Raw genomic sequence first — 24,252 nt, forward strand, 5'->3', positions numbered from 1 at the left:
TGGTCATGATGTCTACCCAAGCTAGCCCTATTTGATTGCATTTGGCTTACATCTCTTAATGGCTTTTCTATCCACATACCTGTCCAAGTGTATTTTAGATGTAGCAATTGTACCCATCTCGACAATTTCTTCTGGCATATCATTCCATAGATCAACCATCCTTGAGGGATGCTGAAATAGGTCAGGCAGCATTTTTCAAAGCCATATGGAATATGTACCTTGAGGTCATTAGGGACCTCAGAACCAGAATGAGGCAATGTTACGGCTGACACCATGCGGTGTGTTCTGACTGGTATAAGAACAATGCTGAATTATCTTCCTAACTCAGTACAGCAGGATGCAACATATGCTACGTATACCACAGGATAAATATAGAATCTAGAAGAGTACAGCACAGGAACAGGCCCCACAGCCCACAATGTTGCACCGAACTAATTAAGTTAGTAATCAAATGCCAAACTAATCTCTTCTGCTTGTCTAAGGCCTCCAGCGGTCAAAGTTGACCATGGATGCTGCATCCTTGCTGTCTAGATACACAAGCCTGGGCAGTACGATATGGAGAGCAAGCTGTTGTCCATGTAGCAAGCTCCCCCTTTCCAATGTATCTGATGAACCCAAAGGCATGGCAGAGACTGGTACAGTTTGGCACCAGCAGCCTCACAGGAGTTGCCAGTCAGCATTGAACTCAATGTAGGACTGCCTTAGGGACTCCAGCTCCACATTTTTCCCTCTGCCTACACAATGTCTATATCCTTCCATTTCCAACTCATTGATGTTCCTATCTAAGACTCGCTTGATTGCCTCTATCATATTTGCCTCCACCATCACTCCATGCAGCACATTCCAGTCACACTCCACTGTGTCAAAAAATCTGCCCACAAATCTCTCACCTTAAATGCACGCATTCTGGTCATAGACATTTCTACTCAATCTATGCCTCCCATAATTTTATGAATCTGTCATATCTCCCCTCAGCCTCCATCACTTCAGAGAAAACATACCAAGTTTGTCCGACATCTCCTTATAGCAAGTGTCCTCAAATCCAGCCAGCATCCTGGTAAACCTCTTCTGCGCCCTCTCCAAACCACAACACCTTTCCTGTAATGGGTCAACCAGAACTGAATACAATAATACTCCAGGTCCGGCCTAATTAGAATATATAAAGCTGCAACGTAACTTCCCGAACATTATAGTTAAGAATATCACATGCCTTTTTCACAACTCTATGGACCTGTGTAAGCACTTTCATGGAGTTTTGGACTTGGATGCCAAGATCCCTCTGCACATCAAATCTGGTAAGGGTATTGCCATTAGCAATGTACTGTGTCTTTGGAGTTGATTTCCCAAAGTCCACAACTATCCAGTTAAACTCCATCTGCAATTGCTCTGTCCATACTTGCTAGAAGTCTATATTCCCCTGTATCCTTTGCCAGTCTTCCACAACACCAAACATCTTAGTGTTACTTGCACACAAATTAACCCATCCATTTATATAACCATATAACAATTACAGCACGGAAACAGGCCATCTTGGCCCTTCTAGTCCGTGCTGAACATTTACTCTCACCTAGTCCCATCTACCTGCACTCAGCCCATAACCCTCCATTCCTTTCCTGTCCATATACCTATCCACTTTTTTTAAAATGACAAAATCAAACTTGCCTCTACTGGAAGCTCATTTCACACAGCTACCACTCTCTGAGTAAAGAAGTTCCCCCTCGTGTTACCCTTAAACTTTTGCCCCTTAACTCTCAACTCATGTCCCCTTGTTTGAATCTCCCCTACTCTCAATGGAAAAAGCCTATCCATGTCAACTCTATCTACTCCCCTCATAATTTTAAATACCTCTATCAAGTCCCCCCTCAACCTTCTACGCTCCAAAGAATAAAGACGTAACTTGTTCAATCTTTCTCTGTAACTTAGGTGCTGAAACCCAGGTAACATTCCAGTATATCTCCTCTGCACTCTCTCAATTTTGTTGACATCTTTCCTATAATTCGGTGACCAGAACTATACATAATACTCCAAATCTGGCCTCACCAATGCCTTGTACAATTTTAACATTACATCCCAACTCCTATACTCAATGCTCTGATGTATAAAGGCCAGCATACCAAAAGCTTTCTTCAACACCCTATCCACATGAGATTCCACCTTCAGGGAACTATGCACCATTATTCCTAACAACAGGAATTCTGCAGATGCTGGAAATTCAAGCAACACACATCAAAGTTGCTGGTGAACGCAGCAGGCCAAGCAGCATCTGTAGGAAGAGGTGCAGTCGACGTTTCAGGCCGAGACCCTTCGTCAGGACTAACTGAAGGAAGAGTGAGTAAGGGATTTGAAAGTTGGAGGGGGAGGGGGAGATCCAAAATGATAGGTGAAAACAGGAGGGGGAGGGATAGAGCCAAGAGCTGGACAGGTGATAGGCAAAAGGGGATACGAGAGGATCATGGGACAGGAGGTCCGGGAAGAAAGACGGGGGGGGGGGACCCAGAGGATGGGCAAGAGGTATATTCAGAGGGACAGAGGGAGAAAAAAGAGAGTGAGAGAAAGAATGTGTGCATAAAAATAAGTAACAGATGGGGTACGAGGGGGAGGTGGGGCCTTAGCGGAAGTTAGAGAAGTCGATGTTCATGCCATCAGGTTGGAGGCCACCCAGACGGAATATAAGGTGTTGTTCCTCCAACCTGAGTGTGACTTCATCTTTACAGTAGAGGAGGCCGTGGATAGACATGTCAGAATGGGAATGGGATGTGGAATTAAAATGTGTGGCCACTGGGAGGGAGATCCTGCTTTCTCTGGCGGACAGAGCGTAGATGTTCAGCAAAGCGGTCTCCCAGTCTGCGTCGGGTCTCGCCAATATATAAAAGGCCACATCAGGAGCACCGGACTCAGTATATCACCCCAGTCGACTCACAGGTGAAGTGTTGCCTCACCTGGAAGGACTGTTTGGGGCCCTGAATGGTGGTAAGGGAGGAAGTGTAAGGGCATGTGTAGCACTTGTTCCGCTTACACGGATAAGTGCCAGGAGGGAGATCAGTGGGGAGGGATGGGGGAACGAATGGACAAGGGAGTTGTGTAGGGAGCGATCCCTGCGGAATGCAGAGAGAGGGGGGGAGGGAAAGATGTGCTTAGTGGTGGGATCCCGTTGGAGGTGGCGGAAGTTATGGAGAATAATATGTTGGACCCAGAGGCTGGTGGGGTGGTAGGTGAGGACCAGGGGAACCCTATTCCTAGTGGGGTGGCGGGAGGATGGAGTGAGAGCAGATGTACGTGAAATGGGGGAGATGCGTTTAAGAGCAGAGTTGATAGTGGAGGAAGGGAAGCCCCTTTCTTTAAAAAAGGAAGACATCTCCCTCGTCCTAGAATGAAAAGCCTCATCCTGAGAGCAGATGTGGCGGAGACGGAGGAATTGCGAGAAGGGGATGGCATTTTTGCAAGAGACAGGGTGAGAAGAGGAATAGTCCAGATAGCTGTGAGAGTCAGTAGGCTTATAGTAGACATCAGTGGATAAGCTGTCTCCAGAGACAGAGACAGAAAGATCTAGAAAGGGGAGGGAGGTGTCAGAAATGGACCAGGTAAACTTGAGGGCAGGGTGAAAGTTGGAGGCAAAGTTAATAAAGTCAACGAGTTCTGCATGCGTGCAGGAAGCAGCGCCAATGTAGCGAAGGAAAAGTGGGGGATAGATACCAGAATAGGCATGGAACATAGATTGTTCCACAAACCCAACAAAAAGGCAGGCATAGCTAGGACCCATATGGGTGCCCATAGCTACACCTTTAGTTTGGAGGAAGTGGGAGGAGCCAAAGGAGAAATTATTAAGAGTAAGGACTAATTCCATTAGACAGAGCAGAGTGGTGGTAGAGGGGAACTGATTAGGTCTGGAATCCAAAAAGAAGCGTAGAGCTTTGAGACCTTCCTGATGGGGGATGAAAGTATATAAGGACTGGACATCCATGGTGAAAATAAAGCGTTATTCCTAGATCCCTCTGTTCTACTGCATTCTTCAATGCCCTACCATTCACCATGTATGTCCTATTTTGATTAGTCCTACCAAAATGTAGCACCTCACACTTATCAGCATTAAACTCCATCTGCCATCTTTCAGCCCACTCTTCTAAGTGGCCTAAATCTCTCTACAAGCTTGAAAAACCTACTTCATCATCCACAACGCCACCTATCTTAGTATCATCTGTATACTTACTAATCCAATTTACCACCCCATCATCCAGATCATTAATGTATATGACAAAGAACATTGGACCCAGTACAGATCCCTGAAGCACACCACTAGTCACCGGCCTCCAACCTGACAAACAGTTATCCACCACTACTCTCTGGCAACTCCCATCCAGCCAGTTGAATCCATTTTACAACTTCAATATTAATACCTAATGATTGAACCTTCCTAACTAACCTTCCGTGTGGAACCTTGTCAAAGGCCTTACTGAAGTCCATATAGACAACATCCACTGCTTTACCCTCATCAATTTTCCTAGTAACCTCTTCAAAAAATTCAATAAGATTTGTCAAACATGACCTTCCATGCACAAATCCATGTTGACTGTTCCTAATCAGACCCTGTCTATCCAGATAATTATATATATCGTCTCTAAGAGTACTTTCCATTAATTTACCCACCACTGACGTCAAACTCACAGGCCAATAATTGCTAGGTTTACTCTTAGAACCCTTTTTAAACAATGGAATCACATGAGCAGTACGCCAATCCTCTGGCACTATCCCTGTTTCTAATGACATTTGAAATGTTTCTGTCAGAGCCCCTGCTGTTTCTACGCTAACTTATATACTCTATATCACAATCTGAGTATCACTAGTCATGCTCCTCCAGCGAAAATAAATCCAGATTTAGAGAAATGCAAGTGGTGGCAAAGAATTCACCTTGTATTTCTCACTTTTACCAAAAAGACAGGACATTGAGTATGATCTATATTGTTAATCATGTGCAAGTTAAAGAGCAGGGCCAATCGCTAAGGATTTTAGGTGTGGAGCTTCACATCTAAAAGCCTTGCATGGTCTTAAGCCTCAAAGCCTTCAACAAAGCCACCCATTTCACAAGATCGTTGATGCTCACGTACTTGGAAGCAATCAGTGCCTCATCTCTGAATATAACTATAAGCATTCCACACTTTTGAATCTACCTCCATGTATTTTTAAGCAGTGATATATGTCTTTGGAAAGATAGAGCTTTAGGATGATGTTGTCATTTTACATGTTTCAAGGTGAGCTGTAGGCTTTTGTGTGAGGCTTAATTGCATTTCAATCTATTATTAGAGAATGTCATATTTAATGTTTATTCTCTTCTCTAGTATATCCTAGCACTTTACGTGTAGAGGCCACTCAAAAGAATAATGTACATACTTATTAGAAATTCAAATGTAAGCAATGAATTACAATGGGAGATAGAACATGCAAGTAAAAAGGGCAATGGTATAATAGTCATGCTGGATTTCAATATGCAGGTAGATTGGGAAAATCAGGTTGGTGCTAATTTTGGATCCCAAGAGAGAATTTATAGAATGCCTTCAAGATGGCTTTTCAGAGCAGCTTTTGGTTGAGCCCACTAGTGGATCAGCTATTCTGGATTGGGTGCTGTGTAATGAACCATATTTAATTGGGGAATTGAAGGTAAATGAGGCAGTGATCATAATATAGTAGAATTCACCCTGCTATTTCACAGGGAAAAGCTAAAGTCAGATGTATCAGTATTACAGTGCAGTAAAGGAAATTACAAAGGCATGAGGGAGGAACTAACTGAAGTTGATTGGAAGGGGACGCGAGCAGGGATGAAGGCAGAACAGCAATGGCTGGAGTTTCTGCGACAATTTGGAAGGCGCAGGATGGATACACCCGAAAGAAGTAGTATTCTAAAACACACACACAAAAGGCTGGAGAAACTCTGCAGGCCAGGGGGCATTTATGGAAAAAGAGTACAGTCAAAGAAGTATTCTGAAAGCAGGATGACACAACCATGGCTGACAAGGGAAGTCAAAGCTAACATAAAAGCAAAAGAGAGGGCATATAGTAGAGAAAAAGTCAGTGGGAATTTAGAGGATTGAGAAGTTTTTTAAAATGAATGGAAGGCAACTAAAAAAGCCATAAGGAGTGATAAGATAAAATATGAAGATAAGCTAGCCAATAATATCAAAGAAGATACCAATGACGCTAGAGAGGTAATAATGGGGGACAAGGAACTGGCAGACAAACTGAATAAGTAACACACACAAAATGCTGGTGGAATGCAGCAGGCCAGACAACATCCATAGGAAGAAGCACAGTCGATGTTTCGGGCTGAGACCCTTCATCAGGACTGGCCCGAAATGTCGACTGTGCTTCTCCCTATGGATGCTGTCTGGCCTGCTGCATTCCACCAGCATTTTGTGTCTGTTGCTTGAATTTCCAGAATCTGCAGATTTCCTCCTGTTTGCAAAAATGAATAAGTATATTGAACTAGTCTTTACCATGGAAGACAAAGTATGCTGGAAGTTCAAGAGTGTTGGCAGGGCAGAAGTGAGAGCAGTTACTAGGAAGAACATGCTTGGGAAGCTCAAAGGTCTGAAGGTAGTTAAGTCACCTGGACCAGATGGACTACACCTCAGGGTTCTGAAAGAGGTAGCTGAAGAGACTGTAGAGGTAATGTTCTTTCAAGAATCACTAGATTCTGTCATGGTTCTGGAGGACTGGAAAATTGCAAATGTCACTCCACTCTTTAAGAAGGGAGGTTAGCAGAAGAAAGGAAATTATAAGCCAGTTAGCCCGAATTCAGTGGTTGGGAAAATGTTAGTCAATAGTTAAGGATGAGGTTTCGGGGTACTTGGAGGCACATGATAAAATGGCCAAAGTCAGCATGGTTTCCTTAAGGGAAAATCTTGCTTGACAAAACCGTCGGAACTCCTTGAAAAATAACAAGCAGAATAGAGAAAGCTCGTCATTGTGTACTTGGATTTTCAAAAGGCCTTTGTCAAGGTACCAAGTATGAGGCTGCGTAACAAGAGAAGAGCCCATGGTATTACAGAAGATATCATTGGCTGATTGGCCAGAGGCAAAGAGTGGAAATAAAGGAAGCCTTTTCTGATTGGCTGCCAGTGACGAGTAGTGTGCTGCAGGGGTTGTTATTGGGTCTGCTTCTTTTACGTTGAATGTCAATGATTTGGATGACAAAATTGATAATTTTGTGGCCAAGTTTGCTGACGTTACAGATAGGTAGTGTTCAGGAAGCAGAGTGACGAAGGAGGACTTGGACAGATTAGGAGAATAAGCAAAAAAGTGGCAGCTGGAATAGTGTCAGGACGTGTATGGTCATGACCTTGTTAAAAGGAATAAGAATGTAGACAATTTTCTAAATGGGGAGAAAATTCAAAAATCTTAAGTGCAAAGGGTCTTTGGAGTCCTCATGCAGGGTTCCCAACCTTTTTTAAGCCGTGGACCAATACCGTTAAGCAAGGGGTCCATAGAACCCCTGGTCTAATGGTTAACTTGCAGGTTGAGTTGGTGGTGAGGAAGACAAATGCAATGCTAGCATTCATTTGGAGAGAACTAGAATATTAAAAAAAAAACAAGAATGTAAGGCAGAGGCTTCATAAGACACTCATGGGGCCTCACTTAGAGTATTGTGAAGAGTTTTTGGTCCCTTACCTAAGAAAGGATATGCTGATATTGGAAAGGGTTCAAAGGAAGTTCACAAAACTGATTTTGGAATTGAAAGGCTTCGTCATACGAGAGGTGTTTGATGGCTCTGTGCCTGTACTTGCTGGAATTTAGAAGAATGAAGAGGGATCTGATTGAAACCTACCGACTGTTGAAAGGCCTAGACAGAGTGTATGTGGAGAGGATGTTTCCTGTAGTAGGGGAGCCTATGACCAGAGGGCATAACCTCAGAACAGAGGGATATCCATTTATACCAGCGACGAGTGTGATGAATCTGGGGAATTCATAGCCACAGGGAGCTGTGGAGGTCAGGTCATTAAGTACATTTCAGGTGGACCTTGATAGATTCTTGCTGTCAGGGCATGCATGAAAGGCTACGGGAGAGAAGACGGGAAAATCAGACTGAAAGGGAAATGGATCAGGCATGATCAAATGGTGGAGCAGATTCAATGGGCTGAATGGCCTAATTCTGTTCCAATGTCTTATGGTCTAAATACAACGTGATTTTTGTATTCTTAAATTCCTTTAGAAACGATCATTCTGAACAATTCATATTACTACAACACATTAAAAATACCGTATGAAAGATCTACTTGCAAATCAAAAAGTGTGCAGTAAAATACCATAAAGGTTTGGACTTTAATTCTAGAACCCACTCCTTCAAATTTTGCATTGAGATTCTTGGACATCAGCAAGGACCTCAAAGAGAGCCAGCTTGCTGTAATAAGGAGATGCCTTCGCTATTTCCCCCATTCTAAAAAAAAATGCAGTCCCCGTGGCACACTCTTCAGATTCCTACTCAATTCTGAAATATGATCATTCCTCAAAATAAAAAGCAAACCAATGGCTTGGAGCAACTTCTAGATAAGCATCTAACTTATGGATATGCAGCTATTCTGAAATTATGACACTGAAGGCAACCATGTGAATCCAAACAGGAAAAGTTTTGTACTTTATTTTCCCAAAGTGACAATCAGCAAAGATGGGCAGCAGGGAGAGCTGTCTGCTGCTTTTGCAAGATCCCAATACATGGGCCTGTGACATGCAGATGCTGCTGGTATCATTATTGTGTAGATGATAACATATAGATAACAGGTTTAATCCTATGTTCTTACCCACAAATTTCAAAAACAGTCCGAAATTATTGCTTCCCTTGACCCGGCATTGTATGTATTCATGTCCACGGACACTTAAAAATCAAGGAGTGAATGATATGATCAGTTATAAAAAATTTGGATGACTTTAGGTCAAATTAATCAAACTGTAAAGACTGAGGCCTTTTTGACTACATTAATTGCTAAGATTGAGGCCAAGGCTCATGACCTTTTTAAAACTGTGTTCAAATACTTGAAAGGTAGCTATGATGTATAGCTCCCCAGCATTGAGAATAACTACCCAATGTCATCAGTTGAATCTCAGTCTTTAATGGGCTTTTGCTTTGAAGGTATGTTAGAGCCATCAAAACAAATTCTAGACTGATGGAAAACATCTTCTAAATAATTCCACATTTATATTGAAGAAAATTCCACACAAGGAGTCATATCTGATGATTTTCCCATGAAAATTGTCAACCAGCATCCTTAATGTTGTCACTGAAACAAGTGTTACAATGGGAGTGGATATAAAAACAGACTATAAAATGTATGTGCTTCAGGATTCAAAACCATGGTTGGAGCAGACATGTCCTTGCTGGTGTTACACGATTAGCTTCTTATAGTCATACTAAGTCAAGAGTTAAGAGACCAGTGCAGAGCCTCAGTAACTAATCGTCCACAAACCTTATACACTTAAGTTAGATCATCACTTGTTGTTGAGACTTTGCAGCTAGTCATAATCACATGGCTCTTCTGTACAATCAGGATGAACAGTTGACCCTTCGAGGAGAAGGAAGCTGCAGCTTATTGGGCTACTTGATTCTGGCAAAATGGTGGATTATGTAACCCTTCTGAGAGTGATATTTGCCTGTCTGCAATTAATTCAGTGTTCATTTTAATTCAATGAAAACCAGGTCTGACAAACTTCCTCACATCTGCCTCTCTGAGAAGCAGCAAGCAGATGAGCAAAATCACTATAACTTAGAGATATTTGCAAAGGAACTGACTTTATCCAGAATCTAATGAATACATACAATCCTCAATACCAGCACAACACGAACAAAAAAGGCAACAGTAACAACAGCATGAAAAATAATAAAATTTAACTCTCAAATATTGCAATCTGGTCTGGGAGGACCATATTAAAGTTTCTTTCCTGGTGTAGCTGTGTTTATTAATTTCTTGAATCAATCTCTGGCCAGATAAATTCAGGGAGACCAATTTTTACAGGCGTCACTATAGCTATAGGAGCTCCAGGAACAGCTTGATATTTCTGTGCATTTATTTCATTGGGAACAAGCTCTTAAGAGTCAGCCCATGTCACTAAGCACAGCTTTTTGTCAAAAGATATGCCACTAGTCAGGTGCATGGAGGTTTAAATGTAGGAGTGTTGGTCAATGGCGAGATGAGATTAAGTGGGTAAATAAAGATATGCATTTTATTATCAAGTTCCATAAGTGGCCTGAGTTTGTTTAGTCTTTCTTTCTGGGATCTACAATCCCTCCTGGTCACCCCCAATAACTTGCAGGTTGCTCAAAGTGAAGACAGTTCCTCAGCAGCTAGTGACTAATAGCTACCAAAATTATGGTCACATTGTCAGCAGATCCCCGGCGCACGGCCTCATTCGCTAATCTGTTACAGGCGGTTTCAAATCGCACGTCCTGTGAAGTTTTCCCAGTCCTTGCTGTCAGGGTCTCATCCTGTGGATCAACATAAAGACCGTGTCAATGAGGATAGAGTTTAAAACACAGCTGAGCCATCTCAGACAAAACATCAACTAAAACAAGAGTTTTGGAGGAGACTATTGAGCTTGGAGCTAAACGCTAGAATCTTGTAATCTTAGGGATTTCCTCACATCTTCTTCAAGATGTCGCCGCTGAATAGGTAAATCACAAGGCAGAAATAAAACAAAGCAGTGATAAATGGGACTTTTAAAAAATCCCAAACATTTAAAGCACAACAGCTCAAGCTGAACTTATTAAAAGACATGGCTTCCTGAAATTTAGAAGGGTAACATAAATAATGTTACAAACTGAGTGAACAGACAGAAATAAAAGCAAGGGATGAATAGAAAGTTTATTATTTTAAAATAGGGTATGTTTCATTTGATATTTTTCTATGAAGAGTAACCCACCAGCTCGAGTGCACCATCCCCTGGTATTTGCATGAACTGTCAGATGGTTGATCCAGATCTAAATTGAGGTGCCAATATTTGTACCAAACTGAATCACTTTATCCAGGATCTGAACAAAACACATGGACCTCAACACCACGAGAACAGGAACAAACAGCACAAAAATCAAAATATTCAACACAATATCACTTTACAATCCTTGACTGAGGACTCCAAAGAACACCAGGCATCAAGCGTTAAGATAAGCTTGTGGATTACTAGCCTATTTCTGTCTCAAATTTTGGTACATCTAAAATGTTTTGTAACATACAGGTGGTTAGCTCTTAATACTAAAGACCCCAGGTAATGATTTGCTCACCTGTCATGACTGCTGTCATTTGCAAATATTACAGCAGTGAAAATTACTTTCTGCTGAAGTGAGTAAGTAGGAGGAAGCAAACTGCATGTTGAGGGTATTTCCTTTCCACTGATGTCGATGGAATACTGAATACTCACTCACTAATAAAGACCTATTTTGGCCCTTGCAGATCAATGTGTATTTTTTCAGTAACAATCAGCACATTTAACACTCTTATTTGTACATTTTAATATTACTCATTTTCCCTCCTAATCTTGACCTCCAATGTCAGCAATACCCAGTCAAGTATCAATGGACAAAGTGTTACAAAGTGGAAGCCAGGTATAAAGCTACTGCAAACTTTTCCTTTATGATGTTTTTATGCAGGATTTTGAGGGATTTGGAGAAGTGCAAGAAAGCAGCACTGAGGTAGGTTATTCAGCCACGATCATCTTAAATGATTGAGCATTTTCTCACTGTTTCTTGCTTTCTTGCACAGTAGAAGGAGGATTGATGGGGGTAGTTGAGAGAGACATGATGCTAAGTCACAATGATGTAGTGGTGCCCAAAACTGCTAGATCGGGGGTAACACTGTTATCTAAGAGCAGAGAATGTGATAGGTTAAGCAATGCATCCTACATATAATAAAAAACAAATGTTCTGCACGAGAAACATTTCCAAACTTCACCCGAAAGAATTCACAAGGAACAAACTGATTTGCAGCCAGAAAACTACCTCAAGTATTGCTGCAACAAAGAGGATGGCTTCTTCTGGGGAGAAGGCTTTGAATAATCCATCGCAAGCCAGGAGAATAAACCTGGAAGGAAGATAGGACATCACGCAAATTATCAGTGTAGCAAAGAATAGAGCCAGAAATTCTGTGCAAGTCACAACCTGGCCCTGACATCATAAGGAATTTGGACATACATATTTTCATAAAACATTTTGTCCTTTCACTGCTTCGTGCCTCCAATGATAGAGATTGTGATATCATTACTGAAAGTATTCCAGAAAGGCCACTACTGCTGATAAATATATTTTGCACAATTAAGTTACATACACTTAACATCAACACCAAAACAATGCAGTTACATTCAGGAAGCCAATGACTAGAAAGAGAGACACATGGGCAAATCAACATCCATTTCTGATGAGGAACCACACCCTTAACACTCCACAGCATAGCTATTTCCCAACCCTTCTCCTGTGTCATTTGAAGTAATATTTCCTCAATAAGAAATCTCATCAATCTGAAACATCAACAGCTACTATCGCAGCTCAGTGAGATGTTATATTACAGTGCCTTGCCAGCAGGTGAGCAAGTCCCATATTTACTCTTTAATGCTAAAGTCAATTGAATGAGCAACAGAATTAGCCATTTGTCAAGGCTGTCACTACCTATCAAATACTGTCAGAAGGAAGTGCACAACAATTTGATGAACATAACAGGGTGAGGAAATGCGGGTCTCTGCTTCACATGCAACTGAGTATCAGTCATAGTTTACAAAGGAAAAATCAGAAAAGGAAGAATACTTAAGAATAAACTTCTGGAATACCTTTTGCTTTTGCTCTTCTTGAAGGTTGTGATTCTTATCAATATGCCAGTACTTAGGAATACTCTTCAAGTGTGAACCCAGACAATGAGTATGCACAGAATATTCTGCACTTAAAAGGCATATGACTAAGCTTTATCTAAAGGTCACACGCCATGCATAGGATATAGAATTGGAGTGATCTTGGCACCATGAATTCATTGTAAGCTGTGAAAGAATTCACCAAAACGAGACCATTTCCAGGTACCACCAGAGGAACAATAACTGCTATCAAAATCCATCTGGTTCACCTTGACCCTTCAGGAAAAGGAACATGCTAGTCCTTTCTAGAATGGGAATTCAGACCCAGAATACAAACATGAAGCTCATGCTTCAAAGTGGCATAATAGGGCACTTAGTGTATTATCTTAAAAATGTTTCACATAGTTACAAGGGAAAATATGTTAAAGCTGGCTGCGCCAGAGTTATGTGCATCTTCTGGAGATTTTCTTTTCAAGACCATTACATTCTCTTTCCAATATTTTTATTAGTAATTTTACATATAAGATTACAGAGTACAAGAAAAAAATGTCAATATATCATACTAAATCGCATATAAAGACTCCTCACCATATATTCATACAGATTAATTCGTAACATTGCAATATAGTAATTTTATTATACAAAAAAATCTAACCCATCACCAAGACCAAAGGTGATTAGTAAAGAAAAAAAAGGAAAAACAGATTATTAGTCATTATCTGTGCTTTAACAGCAAATCAAAGGTTTTGAAAATAATTCAAAAAAGGTCCCCACAATGTTTGAAAGTCTTGGCTAGATTCAGAGATTGAACATCGAATCTTCTCTAAATTTAAACATGATATCACATCACGTAACCATTGAGCATGAATAGGAGCGGCCACATCTTTCTACTTAAGCAGGAGCATCCTTCTGGCCATAAGAGAAATAAAGACCATTACATTCTACAGTAAAAATAACTGCATGAACTCAGACAAATAACCTTGCTTCCTTGCTTATCTCTTCATGGCCCCAAATGAAATCAACTGTATTCTTTTTCCTGCAGTACTGGCCAGCTAATTCATGCTGGATCAGGTATTGGACCTTCCCCACATAATTCTAACATACCAATCTAATGTTCAAAGGTTAATTTATTAACAAAGTAAACAACTCTGAAATTCTTCTTCTCCAGGTAGCCATGAAACCAAGAAAAGAAAGGCAGCATAATCAAACCTCCCAAAATCCCACCTTCCACACAAAAAAAACGAACAAAAACAGAACAGGCTTATTCACCCACAAATCCCCCTCCCACACAAAAAAAGGACAGATCGGGTGAAAAACACAGAATATAAGAACCTATAAGAGCAGGGAAAAAGGTCTACAGGTCCAAGTCAACATCCAAAACACAGACTCTCCAGGCATATTGGCAGGCTTTCCCTTCTCCAGCACACGGCCATCAAAGACACAAAATACTCTGCAGATGCTGGGGTCAAAGCACCACCACAACACGCTGGAGGAACTCAGCAGGTCGGGCAGCATCCGTGGAAACGATGAGTCGACGTTTTGGGCCGGAACCCTTCGTCAGGACTGTAGGGGGAAGGGGGCAGAGGCCCTATAAAGAAGGTGGGGGGAGGGTGGGAAGGAGAAGGCTGGTAGGTTCCAGGTGAAAAACCAGTAAGGGGAAAGATAAAGGGATGGGGGAAGGGAAGCAGGGAGGTGATAGGTAGGAAAGGTGAAGAAAGAGAATAGAGGAAAACATAATGGGTCATAGAGGGAGGCGGAACCATGAGGGAGGTGATAGGCAGCTGGGGGAGGGGACAGAGTGACGTTGGGATAGGGGAAGGGAGGGGGAGGGAATTACTGGAAGTTGGAGAATTCTATGTTCATACCAAGGAGCTGGAGACTACCTGGACAGTATATGAGGTGTTGCTCCTCCAGCCTGAGTTTAGCCTCATCATGGCAGTAGAGGAGGCCATGTATGGACATATCTGAATGGGAGTGGGAAGCAGAGTTGAAGTGGGTGGCAACTGGGAGATCCTGTCTGTTGTGGTGGACGGAGCGGAACACCTCATATACCGTCTAGGTAGTCTCCAGCCCCTTGGTATGAACATAGAATTCTCCAGCTTCTGGTAATTCCCTCCCCCTATCCCTATGTCACTCTGCCCCCTCCCCCAGCTGCCTATCACCTCCCTCATGGTTCCGCCTCCTTCTACTACCCATTTTTTTCCCTATTCCTTCTTCAACTTTCCTGCCTATCACCTCTCTGCTTCCCCTCCCCCACCCCTTTATCTTTCCCCTTACTGGTTTTTCACCTGGAACCTACCAGCCTTCTCCTTCCCACCCTCCCCCCACCTTCTTTATAGGGCCTCTGCCCCTTCCCTCTACAGTCCTGACGAAGGGTTCTGGCCCGAAACGTTGACTGATCATTTCCACGGATGCTGCCCGACCTGCTGAGTTCTTCCAGCGTGCTCAGAGCGACCAAAGGACAGGCAACTGGTGCTTTCTTCAGCCTTCCCACCCATCTCGATGCTTCAATCTCCTTCCTCGCTTTAATCAGCAAACAATGGAAGCTTTAATCAGTGAAATGGAATCAAACATCCACTTGCACCCCATCCAGCAGCCTGCCCGCTACTAGGTTTGCACACACTGCACCATCTCCCGGAATCCTCTTGAGAGATTGCAGAGCGCTGAAGCACCCAAGCAATCTCCAAACTTCCATATTTGCCTCGATGTTTCAATCTCCCTTATCACTTTAATCGGTGAATAATGGAAGCTTTAATTAGCAAAATAGAGATGAACATTGGCTCACTCACTATCCCGCAGCCTGCCCGCCATGAGGTTTGCTCAAGCTGCCTCTGCCTCCCGAATCTTATCAGAGACTGCAGAGTGCTGGATCACCGAACGATCTCCAAACAGCAAATCACTGGCTCCAAGAGTTCCAGAATCACATTCAAGATGACAAATAAAAGCAAAGGACATAGAATTGAAACTTATGGTTACATGATCTATCCAGAAGATGTCAACTGAAGGAGTGTTGTACACAGGCACCATCTTGACCGGAAGCTTGAATCTGATAAAGTTTTAAGATAATGTAGAATTTTTAAAAAAATGCTGGCAAAGCTCTCCTCTACAAGATATCCTTGCTTTTTGACTTCCATGTAGAATGCAGATTCCACATCTAACATATTACACTGGTTCTGTGAACGAAGCTTAGAAATAACTATTCATTCTCTCTTTGAAAAGGTCATGTAGGCTGGAATGGACTGCTTCGTTATCAGAGGGATGGCAGACAGAACAGACAAACATGGATTGATGAGTAAGTGACCATATTCTTAACCCAACTCCTGCTAAACAAAAACATTCACCGAAATACCTAAGAAAAGACTGGCCAAGGGCACTTCATGAGGAATATCTGAGGTAAAAAAAACAGCCTGCAATGATCGTGAATGCGTTCACTGTGCCAAGCACGATACTAGCTTATGACAAATTGAAATCTAGCTTTTCTAAGATCTCTTCGTGTCATCCTGTGTAGTGATGTCAAGGACTGAACCTGTCTCATACCTCTGGCATTCAGCTCTTGTCAATGTTTGAATCAAAGATGTACTGACATCCAGTGGTGAGTTATCTCTGAAAAATTCAAACAAAATATCCAACACCATATGTTGTGCATAGATACCACAGATGATAACTCCATCAGTTTATTGATGATAGATGGAGGTTAGAAGGCAGTAATTGGCCAGGTTAAACTAAATGCCGTGGTGGATGTGTCTGAGGAATATTTTACATTTCTGCATGCATGCCAATGTCATATCTGTACTGGAGGAGCTCGGTAGAAGGTGAAAAGTTGCCACTGGTTCTGGTACACAAGAACTAGAGCCAAGATATTGCCAGGACACTGAATAATCACCATTACTCAAGAGACCCATTACAGAGCACAGAAGAGGAAAAATACTTCCAGCCAACACTGGTCGAGAAGTAAACTTCACCATTAGCCTCCTCCTAGCAAAGATGCCTGTGCACAGATCATTTGATTTGCTCCATGTAACTCAAAAAATAGCAGTACTTGCAATTCACCCCGGGTATTCTTTTCCCTCTGAACGATCTGATAATACATTTTTAACCAGCACCAGTGAATTTAGCAACAAATTGCTCTGAGCAAGTAAGAGATTCCCAAACCAAACTCTGCAGCAAGTATGAGAGGACATAGTAAATCTAGGTCTCAAGTTGTGCCAGAAGGGTAGTCCAATCCAACAAAAACAGAACATCACAAAAGTAGAGAGACTCAAGCCATCAGTTTGCAGTAACTATTTTGCGTGAAACTCATTTGATAATGGTCCCTTTCTATTGTCAACAATGTCATTTTATCAATTTCATTAACTTTATTAACTTCACTTGTCCACGCTTCGCTTTTTAGAAATCACCTTACACATGAAATATTAAATTCTGTAATTATGCATTTCAATATATACCCAGTTTTAGTCTTAATAGGTGCTTACATAAAATCCTTTATAGAGAATTAATTTGTTACATTTAAAATGTGCTAAAGTTGATTGCATTGCCACATTATTCTGCTTGGCAGATCTAAATCAGATTAAGCAATTTATCTCAGATCACTGAATCACTGCTATGTCTAAGGATGAAAGGCAGGGCCCACATTAGACATTCTATCAGTCTGATAGACTGCGATAAGAAAATATTCTGTTTTATAATCAGCAATGTCACTTTGTAGCTGAAGTCTGCCCTTTACAAACCTTAAATTCACCATGATGGACACAATTGCACATCCCTGGATACATTTCAATATTTATAACACCAATTCAAACCACCAAATGTATAGCCTTGATTAATCTCCAACATTAATCTCCCAGACCAGAAAAAATATGTACAATGAATTCCAGTTAATTGGGACACATCATGATGGGTACATTTTGACCCAATTAAATAGCAGCCCCAAATAGCCAAAGATTAATGGAAATAGTTAAACGGCATAAAAAGACAAACTATCATTTAACTGAGTAACAGATTATGTATTTAAATGAAATACACAACACTACCAATACTACTACAGTACTACAAACCAGAGAAAATCTGCAGACGCTGGAAATCCAAGCAACACATACAAAACGCTGGAGGAACTCAGCATTTATGGAAAAGAGTATGGTCGACGTTTCAGGCCGAGACCCTTCATCAGGACTGACAAAATCTGTTCAGACACCTACTGCAGATAACGGACTGCATTCATACTGTGTCGATGATTGCATCCTCCAAATTTTTATTCTCCTTGTAACATTTAAGATGATTGTTGATACCTTCAAATTCTTTGTAGTTTCTAACTTGAAGTAGTGAAAGCCTTTCATTTTCATTCCCGGATATTTTTGGCATAGCCAAGCCTGAATGCTTGAAACCACGGTGAGCAAAACAGTTCTAAATTGACTGAGTGATAACTTCTCACCAACCATCAGTGACAAAAATCACTGCTTTTTGAAAAGAAATGCACACAACTGACACTATTTAAAAACTGTTCGCTAAAAGCACAGTATAGTGTCTAACAGCCATGCACGTGCACACAACAGATGCTAGTTAGAAACTATTACACAACAGTCTCCTGTCCCAATCAAGCAGCATAGTGTCTCAAATAAACAAAAGGACTCCTGGCTATTTTCTCGATTAGTTTCTGTTCTTTAAGAGTTGTCCTAAATAAGCGGCTGCCCCAATTAAGCGGAATTCACTATATTAAGAAATGAAAGAAGTAATCACACCCAAACAGCAGGCTTAAGATAGATGGGTGAGCACCAATAAAAGTACAGGGAGTAAAGCATTCAGTGCAGGGTTCCACTGTTGCCATTCCTCTCAGCAACAAGTATATCCCTTTGGATACTGCTCTGAAGGGCCGGTGGAGGAGGGAGGGGGGATGACAGCAGGCAACCCAGTGCACTGAGGCTCAGCAGGGAAGGGTAAAGTCAGGCAGAGCATTAGCGATAGGAGGCTTTATAAGGAGATGGACAAGAGATTCTGTGCTCATGAAAGAGAAGCTAGGATGGTGTGTTGCTTTCCAGGGTGTCTAAGGGGTGAAGGGGGCAAGGGTGAGCAGCTAGAAGTTGTGGTGTACATTGGCAACAATGACATAGGTAGAAAGGAGAAAGAGGCCCATCACAGTGAGTAATTATGAGAGAGGGTGAATAGCAGGATCTCCAAGACAGTACTGCCTGGATTACTGCCGGTGCCACGTGCCAGTCAAGGGCAGGAACAGGATAATAGTACAGATGAATAAGTGGCTGAGGAACTAGTGCAAAGGGCATGGTTTCAGATTCTTGGATCTTTGGAAACTTTTCTGGGACACAGGTGACCTGTACAAGAGGGATGGGTTGCATCTGATCTGGAGGGGAACTAACATCCTGGCTGGGAGGTTTCTTAGCGCTATTAAAGAGGGTTTAATCTAGTTTGGCAAGGCGATGGGAACCAGAACAATGGGTCAGAAAGTGGAGGGATGGAGAGGAAAGTAGGTGTTCAAGGTAATTATTAAAGTTCATGTATGTCACCATATGCAACCTTGAGATTCATTTTCTTGTAGGTGCACTCAATAAATCCATAATAGAATCAATGAAAGACCACACCAACTTGGGGGTTCAACCAATGTCTACCTGTATGCAGGTAGGACAGCCAAATGATCACATTTACTGAAATGCGATCTGGGCATGGAATGGTAGGCATTCCTTACCTTAGCATAACAGTCATCTAGTGTGTTGGGACCTGTGGTGCTATAAGTTGTACGCTGATGTAATACGGCATGGTTTTCTTCAAACAAGCCTGGTTAAAGTCCCCAACTATGATTTGAACTACATCGGGATGGCCTGTTTCTTGTTTGATGACGGCATTATGCAGTATCTCAAGTGCCTGATAACAGTTGGCCACTGATGGTATGAAAACTACAGTCAGAATTATGAGCAACACACATCAAAGTTGCTGGTGAACGTAGCAAGCCAGGCAGCATCTCTAGGAAGAGGTACAGTCGACGTTTCAGGCCGAGTCCCTTCGTCGGGTCTTGGCCTGAAACGTCGACTGTACCTCTTCCTAGAGATGCTGCCTGGCCTGCTGTGTTCACCAGCAACTTTGATGTGTGTTGCTTGAATTTCCAGCATCTGCAGAATTCCTGTTGTTTGAGTAAGGATTATGAAGGAGGATTCCCCAGGAATGAACAAATGAACAGCATTTGACCATGAGGTGCTTAAGGTCAGGGTAACACGAGAATGCCACCACATCGGAGCACCACTGAGAATTTAACATCATTCAATTCTTAGGCATCAATATCGAAGTAGTAAAATGGATTCAGCAGTGGCTGGATGGCAGGCGCCAGAGAGTAGTGGTGGATAACTGTGTGTCAGATTGGAGGACGGTGTCTAGTGGTGTGCCTCAGGGATCTGTACTGAGTCCAATGTTGTTTATCATATATATTAATGATCTGGATGATGGGATGGTAAATTGGATTAGTAAGTATGCAGATGATACGAAGAGAGGTGGCAGTTGTGGGTAATGAGCAACACACATCAAAGTTGCTGGTGAACGCAGCAGGCCAAGCAGCATCTCTAGGAAGAGGTACAGTCGACGTTTCAGGCCGAGACCCTTCGTCAGGACTAACTGAAGGAAGAGTGAGTAGGGGATTTGAAAGTTGGAGGGGCAGGGGGAGATCCAAAATGATAGGAGAAGACAGGAGGGGGAGGGATGGAGCTAAGAGCTGGACAGGTGATTGGCAAAGGGGATATGAGAGGATCATGGGACAGGAGGCCCGGGGAGAAAGACGGGGGGGAGGGGGAACCAGAGGATGGACAAGGGGTATATTCAGAGGGACAGAGGGAGAAAAAGGAGAGTGAGAGAAAGAATGTGTGTATAAAAACAAATAACGGATGGGGTACGAGGGGGAGCTGGGGCATTAGCGGAAGTTAGAGAAGTCAATGTGAAGTAGGTTTTCAAAGCTGGCAGAGAGATTCAGACCACTTAGAGGAGTGGGATAAAAGATGACAGATGGAGTTTAATGCTGATAAATGTGAGGTGCTACATTTCGGTAGGACCCATCAAAACAGGACATACATGGTAAATGGTAGGGCATTGAAGAATGCAGTAGAACAGAGTGATCTAGGAATAATGGTGCATAGTTCCCTGAAGGTGGAATCTCATGTGGATAGGGTGGTGAAGAAAGCTTTTGGTATGCTGGCCTTTATAAATCAGAGCATTGAGTATAGGAGTTGGGATGTAATGTTAAAATTGTACAAGGCATTGGTGAGGCCAAATTTGGAGTATTATGTATAGTTCTGGTCACCGAATTATAGGAAAGATGTCAACAAAATTGAGAGAGTACAGAGGAGATTTACTAGAATGTTACCTGGGTTTCAGCACCTAAGTTAAAGAGAAAGGTTGAACAAGTTAGGTCTTTTTTCTTTGGAGCGTAGAAGGTTGAGGGGAGACTTGATAGAGGTATTTAAAATTATGAGGGGGATAGATAGAGTTGACGTGGATAGGCTTTTTCCATTGACAGCAGGGGATATTCAAACAAGAGGACATGAGTTGAGAGTTAAAGGGCAAAAGTTTAGGGGTAACATGAGGGGGAACTTCTTTACTCGGAGAGTGGCAGCTGTGTGGAACGAGCTTCCTGCAGAACTGGTTGAGGCTGGTTCGATGTCGTCATTTAAAGTTAAATTGGATAGATATATGGACAGGAAAGAAATGGAGGGTTATGGGCTGAGTGCAGGTCGGTGGGACTAGGTGAGAGTAAGAGTTCGGCACAGACTAGAAGGGCCGAGATGGCCTGTTTCCGTGCTGTAATTGTTATACGGTTATAAAGCACACAACTCCACCTTTTGCCCTTTCTAAACCAGCAGTTCGGTCCATATGGAAAAATCGAAAGCTTTCAAGTCTGATCGCCATATCTGACGTGCTGGAAGTAAGCCACGTCTCATTCAAACACAGAGCACAACAATCCCTCATTTCCCTCCAACAAAAATCTTGCCCTCAGGTCCTCAATTTTGTCTCCAATGACTGCATATTTGTTAACAAAATGCTGGGTAGAGGGGTCCTCATCCCTTTGCATTTCAGCCTGGCTTGGAATTCCCTCCTATCTCGCTTCATTCCATGGCAATGACCTTCATGCACTTAAAGGTGCTGCACCTGCTTGCTTGAGAGTTAAGTTCACTGAGCCCTTCGTAAGATCGTGAAATCTGTAGATCATTAAGTTGATTTAAAAGTACATTGCTTAAAGGGAGACTGCAGTGAGTGATGCAAAAGAGGCTTCTTGACAAGGTGACGAGGGTGATTGATGAAGGCAGCCACAGCTCTAACCATCCGTGTATTGGATTCAAAATTGTAGAATTATGTGAACAGGAATATCCAATGCCAGTCTGTCTCATCCACTATACCACCTCATCTCAAGTTGTGAACTTCCAATGGTACAGCAAAGAAGAGGCCCTGTGGCTCACAATGTTGTGCTGAACCAATTAGAATGGTAATGAAGTGCCTATCTAAACTAATCTCTTCTGCCTAGACAATGTCCATATCCTTCCATTTTCCACTCACTCATACGCCCATCTAAATATCTCAAAATGTTTCTGCCTCTATCACCACCCCAATCAGCACATTCTAGTCACCCACAACTGTGTAAAAAAAAACTTGCCTCTCACATCTCTTTTGAAATTATCCCCTCTCATCTTAAAGGCATGCCCTCTGGTATTAGAATTTCAACCCTGGGATAAGATACTTATGTTTACTCTATCTATGCCTCTCATAATTTTATACACCTCTACCAGATCTCCCCTCAGCCTCCACTACTCCAGAGAAAACAACCCAAATGTGTTCAACCTTTTATCACAGCACATGCCCTCTAATGCAGGCAACATCCTGGTAAACCTCTTCCGCACTCTCTCCAAATCCATCTTTCCTATAATGGGGTGATTAGAACTGTATGCAAAACTGTAAAGGTGGTCTAACTAGAGCTTTATAAAGCTGTAACACGAATGCCTGACTTTTAAAATCAGTGCCTTGACTAATAAAGGCAAGCATGCCATATACCTTCTTAAGCAACCTATCAACCTGATTATCCACTTTCAGGGAGCTAGGACAATCCGAGATCCCTCTGCTCATGAACACTTAAGGGTCTTGCTCTTAACAGCGTACTGGCTTCTTTACATTTGACCTACCAGGGTACCATTCTTCACAAAGACACAGTTGAGAAATGTTCATTCCAAAAGCAAAATAAAACTCACTAATGCTGGAAATCTGAAATAAAAACAATGAATGCAAGAAAATACAGAGTATCCCATGAAGAGATAACAGATTTAATGTCTCAGGCTGGTGACTTTTCATCAGAAAAGTTGCCTTCATAGAGGTTGCATCTCATCTTCTCACATTGAGGAGCACTGAAAGAAAATAATTAGAAAGCAAAATACGCAGGAGTAGATTTACCTATAGACCTTTAAATTCAACGTGAATCAATTACATACTATAGAGGCAGGAACACGCTGAATCCCATCAGGAGACAGATCATTCATGCCACTTTTCATCCTTTATACCAAAGTCCCAGAAACAAAAGGAGTATAAATAATGACAGTAATAAATACACAGGACTTGCAGTAGCAACGGTTCCACCATACCTGTCATTGAATGTTAATGGACAGCGTCTGACATCTGGTACTGAGATAACACCACAGTGCTTGTACTGCCCATCTCCAATAGAGCGCGACACCTCCAGCACACCCATCACGCGACCATCCCTGTGCAAACATGAATCAACATTAGTCTTCGCACAATGCAACACATAGAATAAGCAAGACCAAGGATAAGAACCAATTTTAAATGAAAGCCATTTGTTTCTCCCTCGCAGCAAGGCAATTCTGCAGCTGGGTGAAAGGTTCCATCCACTTGGAACAAGTCAGAAACTGTAAAAAAAAATCAGCAGCCCAAGGATCAATGCTGCAAGAATTGGGATGTTACCAAAACTGCTGTTTGTGATAATGCCATCTTCTGCAGAACATGATTAATTTGTTAGCAAAGTATCTAATACAAGATGAATCACCTCAAGGAAAGGCACATTGTGCCCAATCATGGGATGATCACTGCTTTGATACCCTCAGTTACAAGAAAACCAAACCACTGCAATATCACCAAGAGACTTCACAAAAATATTTAAGGGAAGCAACTTACCTCATTTGACTTAATGATCACACTGGCAACGACAGATCATATAGCAAGTATAGGTGTAAAATTAATGACACCATAACACTTAATTTATTCTACCAACCTATCCTGCCTTCGAAGCCATTCAGACCAACAAATCCTTGCTGCCTGTGCACAAGTGAAATCCAACGAATCCCGCTCTCTGCCGTAACCTTTCAAATTCATTCTTTTCTGAACCCAGTTCCCACTTGATCACCAGAAACAAGCCTGCCTCCACATTCTGGATCTAATGCCTCACTCCGTTAC

At 42.1% G+C, this 24,252-nt stretch overlaps 1 protein-coding gene across 6 annotated transcripts in view; it reads right to left on the reverse strand.

Moving 5' to 3' along the window:
- Nucleotides 1–8,605: 8,605 nt before the first annotated feature.
- The window catches only part of ilkap (integrin-linked kinase-associated serine/threonine phosphatase), a 52,035-nt gene continuing 36,388 nt past the window's right edge, over nucleotides 8,606–24,252 (reverse strand). For 5 of the 6 annotated variants that reach the window (XM_072255708.1, XM_072255707.1, XM_072255705.1 and 2 more), the window contains 3 exons: nucleotides 23,424–23,543; nucleotides 11,972–12,053; nucleotides 8,606–10,465 (listed from right to left, as the gene is read on the reverse strand). In XM_072255708.1, coding sequence (XP_072111809.1) covers nucleotides 10,325–10,465; nucleotides 11,972–12,053; nucleotides 23,424–23,543 — 343 coding nt within the window. In that variant the 3' untranslated portion in view covers nucleotides 8,606–10,324. The remainder of the gene's footprint in view (nucleotides 10,466–11,971; nucleotides 12,054–23,423; nucleotides 23,544–24,252) is intronic. The other variant, XM_072255710.1, reaches the window with a different exon arrangement.

This window comes from Mobula birostris, chromosome 4 (genome assembly GCF_030028105.1).
Source record: "Mobula birostris isolate sMobBir1 chromosome 4, sMobBir1.hap1, whole genome shotgun sequence".
Taxonomy (NCBI): Eukaryota; Metazoa; Chordata; class Chondrichthyes; order Myliobatiformes; family Myliobatidae; genus Mobula; species Mobula birostris.